Source organism: Nipponia nippon, unplaced genomic scaffold (genome assembly GCF_047370975.1).
Source record: "Nipponia nippon isolate SJK-2023a ecotype South Korea unplaced genomic scaffold, ASM4737097v1 scaffold_10, whole genome shotgun sequence".
Taxonomy (NCBI): Eukaryota; Metazoa; Chordata; class Aves; order Pelecaniformes; family Threskiornithidae; genus Nipponia; species Nipponia nippon.
In genome coordinates, this window is record NW_028262291.1 from 22,675,245 (window position 1) to 22,691,167 (window position 15,923).

General features: G+C 43.3%; 1 protein-coding gene across 4 annotated transcripts in view; it reads left to right on the forward strand.

Annotated features, from left to right (window-relative positions):
- The first annotated feature begins 409 nt into the window (after nucleotides 1-409).
- The window catches only part of PRR5L (proline rich 5 like), a 47,235-nt gene continuing 31,721 nt past the window's right edge, over nucleotides 410-15,923 (forward strand). For 2 of the 4 annotated variants that reach the window (XM_087745967.1, XM_087745970.1), the window contains exons 1-3: nucleotides 875-1,117; nucleotides 12,793-13,065; nucleotides 15,134-15,214. In XM_087745967.1, the coding sequence (XP_087602093.1) occupies nucleotides 12,896-13,065; nucleotides 15,134-15,214 (251 nt within the window). In that variant the 5' untranslated portion in view covers nucleotides 875-1,117; nucleotides 12,793-12,895. The other 2 variants (XM_087745969.1, XM_087745968.1) reach the window with 2 other exon arrangements.

Below are 15,923 nucleotides of genomic sequence, written 5' to 3' on the forward strand. Positions count from 1 at the left end.
ATGCAATTGCTCGCTGATGGCAGTTAATTGCGGCTTTTTGATCTCCTTAAGGACCGCGAATGACACGGGATTTTTTTTCAGCAGTTTCCTGTCTGATACCTGCTGCAGGCTGTGACAGCTGAGCAGAGCAAACTGCACGGGGCTGCGGCTGCCAGAGGAACCTTGAACCGTGAGATCAAAATAAAATAAGCCCTATCTTTAAACGGCACATCCCCTTCCCCCGCGCTGCACGTTTTATTGGCCGTAACGACCCGTGTCTTTATCTGTAGCTCGGCGTGAAGGCAAATTCCGCGCCCGGGCCAGGCCTGCGAGGAGCCGGCGGCGGGTCCAGCATCTCCCGGCCGAGCCGGCGGGACCCCTGGGAGCGACGGCGCGCCGGGGCGGGGGAGGCGCCCCGGGGGAGGCGGCGGAGCGCCCCGCGGGGCCCGGGCGCGCCGCCCTGCCCGGGAAGGGCCTCCGCAGCTCCTCCATCCTCTCCCTTCCCCTTCTTTCGCTAAAGGTCAGAAGAATTTGAACTTCCTGACTCTGCCGGGACGGGTCGGGGCGGGCTTCCCCCACCCCGCAGCGGGGTGGGAGGCCGGAGGAGGCAGCCCCCGCTGCCCCCGCTCGGCCCGGCTCGGCTCGGCTCTGCCCGGCCCGATCGCCTTTTGTCTCTGCTGGGAGGAGCCAGCAAGAGGCAGATTGTAAAAATAAAGGCTGGCCGGCAGCCAGGAAGTGTAAAATCCTGGCCGGTTGGTGGCAAATTTCGCCAGATCGCGGCGAAGAGGCAGCACGTCCCTGGGTCGGCGGCGGAGGGGCGCGGAGCGGCGGGGAGCGGAGCGGCGCGCCCCTCGCAGCCGCCGCTCTGCAGCCCGGCGGGGGTGAGTGCGAGAGGCGCAACCGGGCGCCGGCCTCCGCTCGGAGAGGGCTGCGCGGCCGCGGGGGTTTCGGCGGCGGCCGGGCGCGTCTGCCCTGCCCGCGGAGGCAGCGGAGCCGGCAGCGATGCTGGCATCCGAAGGGCGCCGGTGGCGGTGCGAAGGGGATGTTTACCGGGGAGCGGCTTGCGGAGGGGAGAGGGCTGAGCCGGCTCCTCTCGCCCGGCGGTGCCTCTGAAGCAAAGCGCAGGCATAAAACCTGGGTAAGTTCTCCATTTAAAAATATTAAAAATAGACCCTCCGGCTCCATAGTGCTGCCGAGTGAGTCATTTCCAAACCAAATGTCTCAGTCTAACCCTTCCCCCCAGGAGACACAATAATTCTGAAACTGAGGATGAAGGGAAAGAGATTTTTCTCCCCTCTTTCTCTAAATAAATTGAATTAGCACGTAGCCGCTGCAAGAGGACACAAAAGCCGTGAGTAGCAGGCTGCCTGTTCAAAAAAATGAAATGTATCTCCATCCCTTTCTTCCCTTTGGCCTCTCCCCCGTGGTGATGCCACCCGTGTTTCCCTGACAAGCACTCAGAGCCTCTCTGGCCTAGGAATATTTACAGTGCTTTCCATTTTTGCGAACATAGTCTACTTTTCAGTTCCTTCAACTGCCAAACCCGTCCCCCGCCACCTTCTTCTCTGCAGGACATCAGCCACAGCCGCGCGTCATGCCAGCTGTGACCCCAGTCAACGCAGCTCCTGGCTGTCTATGCCGAAAAGAATAGTCCAAAGCACAGCTATTTTTCTTCTGCCTTTTCCAGTCATATGATGATTTGTTCATGTAAGTGGGCTGTCTCAACTTGTTTGTCAGCAGCAAGTGCTGAGCGAATTTATACGCAGTGCTGCAATTTTGTAGTATGAAAGGTTTCAGTTATGCAGCAGTCATTGGACCTGGATCAGTGTGCAGGAGCTGTTTACATCTTGCATGTAGTGCTGTATATGCATGCATATTTAATGTACATGCCCATAGATCTTATTTCACAGTGAGGCAGCATGCACAAGGCACAGAAGCTGATGTGTAGGCTACATAGTTTTTTTCTAAAACAGATGCCACAGTACAACTTTGCGGTAATCCCTAATGGTTTAGGTAGATCAGCAGAGACAAGACGTTATGCTCTCCTGATAAACTGACTTTCCTGAAACTAGGAAACCACCTAGCCAGGGGTAAAATCCTTGTCCTCTGACCTCTGTGAAGAACTTTGTTAGCATTTTGGCAACAAAAAATGACGTGTAGCTGAAAATATGTGCAGTAAGTTACGCCAGCTATTTTATAGCCATGTGAAGGATGTTAGGTTCGGGAACATGATCTGTGGTAGCAACCCAAATCTAATGGCATTTCTATATAGGTAAGTGGAGAACCATGATGTAAAACTACTTGATTGATTGACCTGTCACGTAGGGTGCAGAGTGCTGAGAGATTCCCGCAGGTTTGCAACTTTTCTTTTAGCTGTAACATGTAAGAGATTCATGAACTTAAAAGTGCTACCAAAGTACTAAACTCAAAAAAGAAAATATGATTCTCTTGTGTTCCAAAACACAAGAAAAATCAGACTTCACATCCCAAGTAAATGAAAATTTTACAGTAATCTAAGACAATGTATGCTCTTGATACACAGTTCATAGACAACATCTGGCATTCTTCCTAAGATTTTAGTGCCATGGACTTCTATAACTTATCAGAGGGAGGAAAATTCTTGGACTTGGGTCGAAAAACAGCTGCCTTTTGGTGAAGCTAGGAAGAAACTTTTCCAGAGGTGGATTATTCCATAGTTGTCTATGATGGGGGCGTCCTGAATCTCTGATTGAAATATCTGGCAAGTCAGGTATGGTGCATGACACTGGGTTCTACATGGATGGTATGTGCAAACTGGCAGTGCCAAGGGTGGGCAGGGAAGTTGAAGTGCACTCAAACCCACACGGGAGTCTTTTTTGCTATGTTAATTCAATAGCAGTATTTCCTTTTGGCAGTTTTACAGCAGAGTTAAGGTGACAGTTTCGCATTTGTCTTCAGCCTTCAAGACAAAATTCTTTGTAATTATTTTTATGCAGTGTGCTTATGGGCTGTCTGATGTCAGCTGAGACTCTGATAAGGCTTCCAATATTGGCTTTCAAAGTTCACCTGGAACACAGGTAGTATTTACTGACTCTTCAATCCCTTTTGGAAGAATTTCAATTTCTTAAATTTCCAGCAACCAAAGGCACAGAATAGGTGAGATAGTTAACCTTTTATTTGAGAAATAAATAGATATAGTTTCCATTCTTATGGAAAGAGTGGAGGAATGGGACTTGAATGCATCATCAAGGGCTTAGAAGTAGCAGGCAAATAAGTACTAGAATTGTATCCTTTTTGTAACTCATTCCAACGAGTTCAGTTTTCATGTTACTTTTCTAGGTGCCTGTAGTCTTTGTGGTTTTTCCCCCCTGTAATGTATGGCCTTTTGTACTTATTGTTTCTGCTGATGTGAATTCAAGCATAAATATACACTGACTAAGTATGTGCTGGGTTCCAGGGCTTATTCAGTAGGGCATAACAACCCCTTCTTGCTACACAAGATGGGGCTAAGTGCAACTCAGAGGATGGAAGATTGTGCTGAGGATTTTAGCAAAAACCTGGTTATACTAGAGCTGGCTGACAGTGGGCTGTGATGTATAAGCAGGCTACTTAACTGCCGTGTTTTGTATCCCCAGGGTTAAAAATGTGGGGTATACTTATGTTTTTAATAACAAAACAGGAATATGAAAACAAAAAACAAACAAAAAGGAATAAGTATGAAGTGCAAGAAGGCACAAAGATAATAGATTGTCATTCTAGTGGCAGCAGAGATAGTTCCTAAAATAATTGCAGTTGCTGACATTTTATTTGATTTTGATGAAGTGTATCCTGCATACTTTCTAATTAACATTACTAGAATATTAAAGATGTCATTACATTTAGACTGCTTTGACTTTTCTTCTTCTGACACTCCCCTGTTCTCCCCCCCCTCCATGCTTCTGCCTGGCATCTTTAGGAAAGCATCCCTGTGGCTCTCCCTTGGCTGTTCCCCTTTTGTAACTTTATGAATTTGTTTGTGAATTTCACCGTATTTGACCAAGTAAGGAAAGGTCTAAAAGGATAAAGTTTCTCTGAGCTTTGTGAAAATGGTTTTAGAGCCCATGCTGAAGGAAGGGCTCTTGGTGGGGATTACCTCATCCTGCACGTGTGAAATTCAGAAGGGAGCGTGATGTGGGAGAGCAGGGCTGTTTTAGTTCTGCTGCTCATGTAACTACCGAGTATGAACAGTTTACTTGTTGAGCAGTTATGGCTTTTATTCCTTTTAGATACAAGCCAGCAGCTTCTCTGTATGCTAAGCAAAACTCCTGTGATCTCTACAGACTGTTCCATGTACCTTGTAGTTTGTTTTGAATGAGTTAATACATATATTTCCTGAATTTTGCAGCAGATGCTACTTGGAAGTTATTGGAAACAAGTTGAAGCTGCTAAGTTAGTTTCTGGTTTTGAAAACACATTTCTCAACTCAATCCAAAGGCCTTTTCTACAGCAAAAAGTTTGATAGCTTACTCATACTTGTGTCATTCAAGTGATACATTCCTGGCCTGTTTTGCTACAGTAGCGATGCCCTTACTAGTGCGTCTAGTAAATGCTATTCCCGACAGTGGAAGAAAATAGCTATTTATGTGCACGTCATCTTTTTTCTCGTTTTCATGCTATGACCTATTCCCATATAGCTGTATTGATTAAAAGTTGTTCCAGTAATCAACAGAGTTTAAGACTGGTAGGCCTCGGAATAACATAGGCCACTGAACTCGGGGCCTGAGCTCCTTGGAGCACTACTTTGCTATTAAATAAGTTGTGGTTTTTAGAATGTAACAGCTTGAGTAAAGCCTTGCTATAGAATTGGAGACAAAGCATTGGTGATTTTAACCCTGTTGTCTGAAGCGAGCTACATCTTGGTGGGTGAAACTCAAAGGAGGGATGCAGGTAAGCTTGCTGCTTAAAAAACCTGTGCCAGCTGCCGTGGATTAGGACAGTACTGCACTGAGTTCATTTTGAAAGATAGTTACTGTAGCTGTCATGGATACAACTTTATGGAATGCCTAAAAAACCCTAATGCTTTCAGTTAATCAGAAAATGGTGATATATCTCCACTTTTCCCCCCTCTTATCTGTTCCTCCTCTCTATTGGGTTCTTATTTAACCAAAGAGGTAAGTGTATTTTTTTCAATCCCAATCCAGTCCATCAGTTTTATCATTCTGAAACTCCACTATGTTTTTACTTCTTGCCTTTCATAGCTAGGTTTTTGGTATAGTAGTTGCGTATACAGGGAATACAATTTGTTTCAACCAGATTAAATCTGTTGTTAATGCATCTAATTCAAATTTGTCTCTAGCTTCATACTGATCAGCTAAGTGATTCTAATGAGGTGTTGTCCTCTATTCTTGACACAAGCATTTCAGAGTGTTTTGCAAACATGTGGCACCTTTCAACAGCCATAAAAATTTTCTCCATTTTTGAATGATGTGAGTCCAAAGAATTAAGAAATGTTTTTGAAATAACACAGAAAACCTGTGGTAGAGAACAAAATAACTTTGTTGTCTTAGATGCTACTCTTGTATTACAAAATATTTCTTTTTCTGTATGTTCTTTACTATGACCTGATCTCTTTAGTTCACATTGAACTGGCTTGCTCTGTGCCATTACTGATTTCTTACATTTTTTTATGAGGAATTGTACTATCATATATATAGATGTGAAGTAGCAGTCTTACTTCTAACCAGCCATCAACTCCAAAGGGGTTGCAGTGATCTCTGAATTACAGAGAAGATTCTCAGACCATGGTGGGATATAAGCAAAGGTTTTCCCCCTTCCTTTTCTCATATATTTCCTCTCACTCTAAGCAGAGTTTCACTTTGAGTTTCAGGTTTGCTTTAACCTCAGAAACTCAAAGTATAACTAAGTGGAAACCACTGAGTTTCTTTTCAAATGTTACATGGCTCTGCTATCAAAGCCAAGTTAGATCTGTTTATGAATTTGTTTGAGATGTATTATTAATAAAGGCATAATGTGGGTCCAATTTGAACAGGGAATATGGAAAAGATGGGGGAGGAAGGCAGGGATGCTGGGGTCTCATTTGTGGAGATGGGTGTGTACTAGGAAGATAGGGAAGGTGAGATCTTGTTTTGGGTAGTCAAAGAGTAGCAGTAAAATTGCTGGATATATGGGTGCATACCAGAGCATCAACACTTTGTACTGAGAGGGCTGTTTTCCCATAGTCTGTTGATGTAGCTTCCTTTATGTACTTCATCTCGATCAATAGTTAAAATCTATCAAGTTTAATTAAGGATAGGTGAGGCCAGTAGAGCACCTCCAGACTATTTATGGGGCACCAAGTTGCTGCCTTCATGGTGGGGTAGCCTAGCGAAAGAATAATAATAAAAAAAAATTGACACCTTTAGGTATTGAGTCAGCTTTGGAAAGGAGAGGTAGATCAGATGAATCCTTGTTCTCTCCAACTCTGTGGAATAATTTGAAAAGCTTCATTAAAGAATCTTAGAGGGATATTTTTGTTTGGTGAATAGAATCCTGCCTTGGGAGGTGGAAGTCCTGGGTTAAGTCACTTCAGTGGCTTTGCAACTTCATTTCCTCAGCCAGAAAATGGAGGTAATTATTTTTACTCTTATTAGTAATCCTCCAAGAGCTCTTGATGAAAGGAGCATTTTGCAGGACTGAGTGGCCCACCCACCCCGGGCTGAGCCTGCCTGGGATACCTCGCGGCTTTCCCATGGTGCAGGGTGGGGAGGGCAGGCCGGAGGTGTGGGGCGGGTGGTTTCCCCTTGCAAAATTTCTAAGCTGGTTTTGTTGGTGGGATGTCAGAAACAAGAGGTATTAATATATGGGCGGAAGAAGCTGTCTTTTAAAGGCTGCAACTGGAATCAATCCTACTGACAAGATTGTCAGACCTGAAGGCTGGTCTTGCACTCTTCCATTTACCTTCCTGGATCGGGAATGTCTCTTATCATGGGCTGTGCTCCTGGTGCTAGCATGAGCACACCTGACGATATACTGTTCCTTATGTGAGGGGCTGCTCACAAGAGAAAGACTTTTCCTTGATGTTTCAGGGCTTGACTCAAACCATATTAAGACCAATATTTAGATTCCTATTGTTTTTGATGGGCTGTGGATTAAGCACTAAAATTTTCATGAGTCAGATTTCCAAAGGTGTGAAGGCATGAAAGGATGAGGGTGTAGGAAGGACCATGCCTTGAGACTGGGCCCCAAACTGCCTCCAAAATTTTTAACACTCTTGCTTTCAATAACTTCTGCCATACATCTAAGACACAGCTTCTGATCGATGTTAACCATTGTTAGTTATTGAATAAATCTCGATTTGATCATCTTCTCTCCTTCTGAAAAGCAGACCTTGTTTATTTTTAAGAAACTGAGAAATTGGGGGCTGTAAGAGGAACTGAATGTGTTGTAAATTTAACAGTGGCAAATGCTGTCTGTGTTTTCTTAGAATATAAACTAAGTTCATGCATGTGCATGTGTAGTTGTGATGACCTAAAAGACTTGAAGTTATAGATTGTGGGCTGCTTTTCCACTTCTCAGTCTGGCTGCATAGCAGATAAATAAGGGATTTTTGTCCGAAATGGTGTCTTCAGATCTTGTCAGCTGAACTTGAATCAAGGATTTTGCCAGTCACACACTTTGTTAAGGATTTACTGGGCCAGAAGGAGAATTAGCTAACAAGAATCTAGATGGTTCTCTGCGTATTTTTTGTGTCTGAGGTAGGATGAAACTGCTCATTATGGGTGTGTAGGCCTAGTACAGTGGGGGATTTTTCTTAAGATTATGCTTCTTCCACACCCAAAATCATTACAAAAAATTCTGGTGCATGTTGCAGTATCTGGTTCGTGTATTTTATGGTCATAGGTCATCAATGTCACAATTGCACAAAGCATATAAAGAAGAGGAAAATGGGCAAGCGGATATCATCGTCATGAAGGGCTGCTTTTTACCACTAAAAAAAGTTTAAATGGCAAAACATCACTTATATCTGGATAACCCCTCGTTCTCTGTTGCTCTGTTTCAGGAGACCTGGGAAATGCTTGTTTGGATGAATTGAGGATCCTGTGATTTCTCTGCTCTCCTTTTCCCTCCCTTGCCGTTTTGTTTAAAGTTACTTTTTGACTTGTGGCTTTTTGGTGTTAATTGGTGTGAAGTAGTGTTGGTGCAGGTTTTCCTCAAAGAAGCAAAAACAGTTGTAGTTTTTGCTGCCCCATCACTTCCATTAGCGGCTATTGCTCTGAGCCTTGCAGAGAAGGCATCAGAGGAATTTAAAATGGCCTGTTCTTTTGTTAAATCTCAGTTACCGTGGGTTTTTTGTTTGTTTGGCCCAAGATTATCAGAAAGATTCATAATTTGGAGGAATTGCTGCCAACTTTTTCTTTGGGTTATTTTTTCTTTAGTAGAGAGAAAAAGATCTAGGTATATTGTCTGATCTTGCTTTTCCTCCAGACAGTCAGATGTATTATGGTCTGTTGGGAGGGAAAGGTCTTTTCATGAAATAATTTTATAATGATTTCTCTGTTGGTTTTCGTGGCTAACAGAAAACAAACGATGAAATTCCTAGCTTGATGACTGTACTGTTTTTATAAATGCCTGTATCTATGTATGTTGGAAAAGGATTTGTCTCCATGCTTGATTCTTCTCTTTAAGTATTCAGATTAATCCTAAAAGTGTTTACTCAGATGTGACGAATTACAAGTGGATGAAATTACATTGTTGTCAGATTGACTCATTGTCCTGCTTCTCTCCCCCAGTTGAGAACATTGACTTCTAGCTCTGAAGAGTTTCCTCACTCAAAGACCTGGGTTTTACACAGATGACATATCTCCATTGTTAGAGGTCTAGAGGGTTTTGATAGCTGGTTTTTGAGATGATAATCAAGGATAAGAGAAGAAAAAGACCAGGGGGCAGGACAGCTGGAAGGGAAGGAAGATCAATACCTGTCTCTCTGACTTAATTATAACAAGCTTTCCGCCAAAAAAGATGGGCAGGGTCGTTAAGCGAGATGAGGAGAGCGGGGAATGTTTTAGGATATATCAGCTGGCAAGCAGTTTGAAATGCCCTCATGCCACGTAAAGCATTGCCCCAGCAGCTGGAGCATGGGGCAGTGGAGATTATCTCGGTGTGGCTGTATCTCTTAAGCAGTTGCTGCACATTAGTCTCCAGGTCTTCATGTCTTTTATAATCAGTGATGAGAGTGTTGCTTGGTGGCTAGAACATGCTGCACTCTGGTGTCTCCCTTCACTCTGTATAAAAAGGAAAAGTAATAATTGCTTCTCTGTAAAGCTTTTTCTAGTTCTGTTGTTGATAAATAATAAGACTATGATTATTAGAAGTAGGTTTTATTTTGTAGTCTTCTAAAACACTTTAATCTTAGGAAGAGGAGACTGTAGATGTAGAGTTTGGACTAGAAGGCCTCTAGGGCAATATCTGTTTCTGAATATTTCTGCGTAATTCTATGAGAGTTTTTATGGCAAACTGAAGAGGAAATTTGTTCCTTGCTGTACTCAGCATTTTGCTAAACACTGTTCATTCCCAATAGCTAAAATAGCCTGAATACCATGAGGGCTTCTTACTAACCTATAACTATGTTAATGCCTTTCTTGCCACAAGGGTAGTTTCTCTCAGTAAAAAGCCAAAAAATTGCACACTGCAGAATGCACCATGGACATCATTGCCAACAAACCACTAATGCAGCTTCCCTGTGAAAATGAAGCAGTATTTACAAGGCTGCCTTGCTTTGGGGAAAACTTTCAGTGGAAACTAGTTGCCATGAAAGGAAAATCTGGTCTGATGGAAGTGTTTGGTTGGGTTTGGGTGCTTTGTTCTACCTTCAGGTGCACAGAATCTGCAAAGTGCTTGTGCCAAAAGCCTGTTTTCTAGTAAATGCTCTGTTACTTCGAGCTTTATGAAACTCTGAAAATAGTTTAAATAGGCTGCAGGCATGGGGCCCTTCTCACAGGCTTTGGCATTGCCAGTTCTGATAACGTGAGGGTCAGTTATGTTTGGATACCGTTTGGTGGCTAGCCTGCCTTTAGAGTAACAGTTTGCTGTGCTTGCCATTTAACAGTTACCAGTTTAGATAAGATAGGAGAGATTCATATCTTTGAATCCTGAAGAAAGGAAAATAAGACTCTGAATCTGGTCCTAAAGCTGAAGATCTTGTCTTAAATTCCTGATGAGAACCTAAAGTAAGGTTGACTTGACAGTAACACAGGATTGCAGAATAGGGTTGGGGGAAGAAGGGTGTCTTATCTGCTCTTCGCAGACAACAGCTTGTTATTATCTGTTGGGGTGACTTTAACAGAGATTAAGGAAAACAATGTGTATGTTTCCGTGAGCAAAAACAAGCACCTTCCCTTGGTAAGAAGTGTCCAGGAAATTTTTCATGGGGCCCTGTGTAATGCCATAGTTCTGCTGCTGTGGAATCAGTCTTATAAATTCATAGCCCAAACTCAGTAGAGACCTTCCTGATCATGGTGTTTTACCGCTTGCGCACAATGGGCCAAAGAATTTCCTACACAAACTTTAAATATATGTATATTAAGGCACAGAGGTTGTTCTCCTGATTTACATTTCTGAATTTAAGCTTTCCCCTTGCAACTTAATCTAACTCGAATTAATATAAATGCAGCTTTATAAAATTATTTCATTGCTAGGGAGAAAGATACTTGTATGCACTTACGGCACTTGGAATAGTGGTAGGAGGAGGCTTGTGGGCTAGCACAGGCATCTTAACCACTGCTTTCTAGCCCTGTTAAATGCCTACAACTGATCTAAAGTAACACTTACATTGCATTTTATAGCTCTGAAAAATATATGCAGTTTTCCCTGTGTAAAAATTCCCTGTGTAAAAAGCTAGAAATTTTACTGCACTGCTGGGAGCAGCGAGCTGTCACTCATTCAGCTCCTCACACTGTCTGTCAGCTTTGGAACTTGGAGACAACATACATTGGCACAAGCACTTGTTTTGCAACAGAAACATCCGTTATACTTACGCTTTGCCTCCCGGACACCTTTTAGTATGTTGTGAGAAAAGCCTGCCCTTGGCTCTCCGAGGTGCTGCAGCTTTTTTCCTCTGATGATTTCTGATGTAGTTACAATTGCCAATAGAGAAATTGCTGGCAGATTGAAAATGTGTCAGCAATGTCAAATGAACTGTTATTTCAAAATGCACACAGAAGATCCTGCTGATTTTGTTGTATTAGTTTACATTTATTCTTAATTTCTAAAAGTTATGAATTGTTTTGGTATTTTTTTTTTAAATCGGAACAGAGCAGCCACTGAATCAACAGATTGCTGCCCTTTCAAGCAACAACAGTCAAGGCTAAGCTCATGGCATGAAAGACCATCTGGGCTTTGTCATCTCTAAAGACAGCCAGGAGTTGTCTAAACACAGAAAAAAGTTGCACTTGTAGCCATGTTCCAGTTCCACAAATATCTGTGCAAACTGTATTTAGCCTGTGGGGGAATAACAACCATATTTATTTCTTGAATAGCACCAAGAATGGTAGTACCACATGTTTCAGTGCCTAAAAATTTAGATGTTTTCTCTGTGTTTTCTCCTTTAACTTCCTCGGTGGCAGGGCACATGGTGTCCATGGCACAGCAAGGGCTTGTGAGGGCTTCATGGTGGTTGATTAGAATCTGACAAGGCCACGCATAGGCGGGGTAGCAAAGTGAGCTCAGCATGAAATGTGGCTGGCTGGGTGGGAAGAAAACTGTTCTCTTACATGTAAAAAAGTTAATTATGGTTTGGGGAGTGGGAAGTGTTTCCTGAAGCTGAGCACTAGTCAAATTAGAAGCGCTGTGCAGATACACAATCATCTCTCTTTTCAACTCATGTTGAAGATGTAGTGGAAAAGAGAAGATTTTGCTTTATATCGTTCGTGTGCACTTCAGTTACACAACTTCTTTGTTTGGTTTTATTTTTTTCTTCTCTCTCCTTTCTCCCACATCTCCATTCTCCAAACTGCCAACTACATCTACTGCTTGTATTTGTCTGAAGTGGGATTTCGAAGTACAGAAGCTTTGCCAAAGTTTTTTTTTGTGGTTTTTATTCAAGCTAACTTCTTCTATTTCTGTGGTTTACTTGGGGCTACATGTTCATCTACATGGAGATGACGATCAGAGTGGAAAATACAGGCATTTTGTATTTGGCCTAGCAATTACTTCTCATTCTGTAGGAAACAAAACAAACAGAAAAGTCCTGCTTACTCTCGAAATATCTGGTTGTCAGACCTCTTTTGCAGAAGCTTCCTATTGTATCCTTTTTGTAATGGACTGATAACAAGTGGGTTTATTCCCTTGCACATCACTTCTCAAAAAAAAAGGCATTCTGTTTGTTTGTTCATCTTTTCTTCCATTGTTCATCTTTTGTTCCTTTATGGTGAAATAGTTCTCTTTTCTCTTTCTCCAGTTTCTACTATTTTATACAGGCTGAATGGCTAACTGTATTTAAAGGTATTTGTAAAGTGCCTCTGGCAGAAAAGTTTAGGCACCTCTGTTCTTGCATCTCTGCTAATTGAAACGGCAAGAGAGACCATGCTTCTATTTCTGGCTGGCTGTGTTGGGTCATTATTTAAGGGGCAAGATGGGAAAGGGGGCTTGCTGTTGAAGAAGTCCAGAAGATTTGCCCAAATTTGCTGTTAATGTGATAAGATATTTTCACCCCTCCCTTCTCTGTCTTGCTCTTTTACTTTCTCTTCGCTTTGCAGGACTGCTTCAATTCTTTCATTGTCTTGCAACATGTGTCCATGGTCACAACCTGATGCTGTGGGGAACTGCTAGTCCAAGGCTGACTCTTTGCTTTTGCTGCAGGGTGATTCCTTGGGTTTGAAGACTCGTTGACATCACTGAGATTGACACTTGGACCTTCAAGAGAAGAGACTTTCTGACAGCCTGCTCCACTCCACCTGACCCTATGACTGGAGGGTTCACCGTCGCTCCATCCTTTGCTCTCCAGTTCCACAAGATGGGTTCGTTCAGAAGGCCCCGACCTCGCTTCATGAGCTCCCCGGTCCTCAGTGACCTGCCACGGTTCCAGGCAGCCCGGCAGGCTCTGCAGCTCAGCTCCAGCTCTGCCTGGAACAGGTGAGCAGGTCCCACCTGAGCTCTCTCCCTGCAGCAGCCTTGCGATAAGGGCCGTGAATGTCTGATCTTTGTGCTTCAGACCATTTATGGCTAAGCTCATCTGTTTATAAACATGCATGAATTTTTGGCATTCCTGAGCTTTGTCGACATTGAAAGCCTTCATGGAGGTGAAAAAATTAGACCTAGTAGTGATCAACCTTGGTTTTGGCCAACGTTGTTCAGAGGTACTCTCTTCAAGTAAAACAGAATTGCTCTTTGTTAACAGATGCATCTTTTAAGTACCATTTAGGAAAACACATTCCTAGTACTGTAATAAAGGCCAGTTTCTTAATACACAACAGGCATCTATTTGCATATTATGAAGCTTTTACCACAGTCAGGTTTCTCTAAACAACTGCTAAGCTTGTGGCTTCTACCAGCATTTCCTATTGACAGCCAAATCCTGTCTGCAGTGCATGTCATGCAGCAACGGCAACTGGAAAAACAATGTGTAGGTTGAAGAGTGAGATGTCCTGATCTGATCTAATGGCCTGCTGCTACCAAAAGTGGGTGTTCCCACCTTCCCTTCTGCCACCTTGCGCCTGCTCTGCACTCTGCAGAACCATCTCTCTTGCTGACCTAGCTCAGCTTACTAATGTTGCACAAAAGTAGCCTGGCAAAAACATTGCAGTTTTGTGCCAGGATAGCGAGCTGAGGTCTGTGACGCATGCAAATGCCATAACTGGCCCACAGAAGGGAATGCCCGTTAAGGGAATGACACCTCCTCTTGTTAGCCATGGCTAGCCTTTAGACCTGCTAAACCATCTTGTATGCTGTCACTTTATGACTTTCTCTGTGCTGGTGACAGAAGCATGAGTTAGAAGATCCTCCAATATCATCTTATAAGCATTAACAGGGCTAGAAGTTGGGTCTGACTGAGGTGATGCTGGCTGCAGACTGTCTTCCAGCACAGCCAGGGTCCTGTCAGACACTGCAGATAGGGTGTTCCTGCTAGCATCACTGGATCATGCCTGAACATGAGCCAGCAGTGTGCTCAGGTGGCCAAGAGGGCCAAGGGCATCCTGGCCTGTATCAAGAATAGTGTGGCCAGCAGGACCAGGGAGGTGACAGTGCCCCTGTACTCGGCACTGGTGAGGCCGCACCTCGAGTCCTGTGTTCAGTTTTGGGCCCCTCACTACAAGAAGGACATTGAGGTGCTGGAGCGTGTCCAAAGAAGGGCAACAAAGCTGGTGAAGGGTCTGGAGCACAAGTCTTATGAGGAGTGGCTGAGGGAGCTGGGGTTGTTTAGTCTGGAGAAGAGGAGGCTGAAGGGAGACCTTTTTGCTCTCTACAACTACCTAAAAGGAGGTTGTAGCGAGGTGGGGGTCGGTCTCTTCTCCCTAGTAACGAGTGACAGGACAAGAGGAAACGACCTCAAACTGCGCCAGGGGAGTTTTAGGTTAGACATTAGGAAAAACTTCTTCACCAAAAGGGTGGTCAAGCATTGGAACAGGCTGCCCAGGGAAGTGGTTGAGTCTCCATCCCTGGAGGTATTTAAAGATCGGATAGATGTGGTGCTCGAGGACATGGTATAGATGGACTTGGCAGTGCTAGGTTAACGGTTGGACTTGATGATCTTAAGCGTCTTTTCCAACCTTGACAATTCTATGATTCTATGATCGATTCTATGATAATGTAATGTGATGTGTTTGGCAGATATTGCCAAAAATCTGTGTGTCCTCATAGCAACTAGCCTGCAGCACAGAGCACAGATCCCCTAAACAGTCGTGTTAAAGATATATCTGGTGTGAACGTGTTCTTTGTGAACAGTGTCCCTGTAACAACTTTCTCTCGCTTACTCTAGGCACCAACTTGAGGTCGGTTCTGTTCTGCCTTCCATGAGAGATGTAGTTAAATAAGAGTGATGATTTCCAGGAGAGAAAGAGTGGAAGTATTTAAGTGCAATTAACCTCTCCACCCCATTGTAACCACTCAGCTTTTGGCGGCTAGCTCACGTTGTGCTCTGTGTTAAATCATACTGGTGGCTGTTATTTATGGATGTTGTACTGTCTCATTTCTTTTTTGGCAGTGTTCAAACGGCAGTGATAAATGTGTTCAAAGGGGGAGGCTTGCAGAACAATGAACTTTACACCCTCAATGAAAATATCAGGTAGGTTGCTGAAATGCATGAAAAGGGATTTTCGCTGCTGCTTGTTTGGTGTTTGCTTGGTTTTGTTCCCCTACAGAACCACAGTTAGAGCATATTAGTGGGAGGAGCAGGGATCAAAGCAAACTTAAGCACAGCTTTGGGGTTTCAGGCTAACTTACTTCTTTTTTGCTATTGGGTGGAGTGAATGGCATGGGGCACTTGGATAATGTTTCTCTGACTTGTGTGGATGTGTAGCTTTGACAAGGATAGGATGTGTATTGGCTTGGATTATAAGGATTTTGTCCCCTCCTAGAGAGTTTGCCTCTTCTGGCTGTTTTTTACACATTTTTATCAGGGCATTCATGATGGTGGTAACATCTCTTTTCTCAACCCAAGCTTCTCAGAACAGTGGAGTGTTTAAAATGAAAGCAAAACACAGCATTTCATTTAAAAGCTTAATCTTCACAGGATAATTGCAGAGCAAGACCTGAAAATATGAACCCTAAAGATAAAAAAACCTAAAAACCTAACAAACATTTTCTAACACTGATGCTAGTGATGGTTAAAAGTATCATTTTTTTCTTTATCATTTTTTTTTAATCATCGAGTCTCATGATTATCTGTGGTTTCATTCTGATTATTTGGAAACTTTGGTTAGCAATAGATAGGACTGTAGAGTAGATAAAGAACAATTTATTCTTGCCTTGCTTCCAAGTGCTGCTAAGAGGAG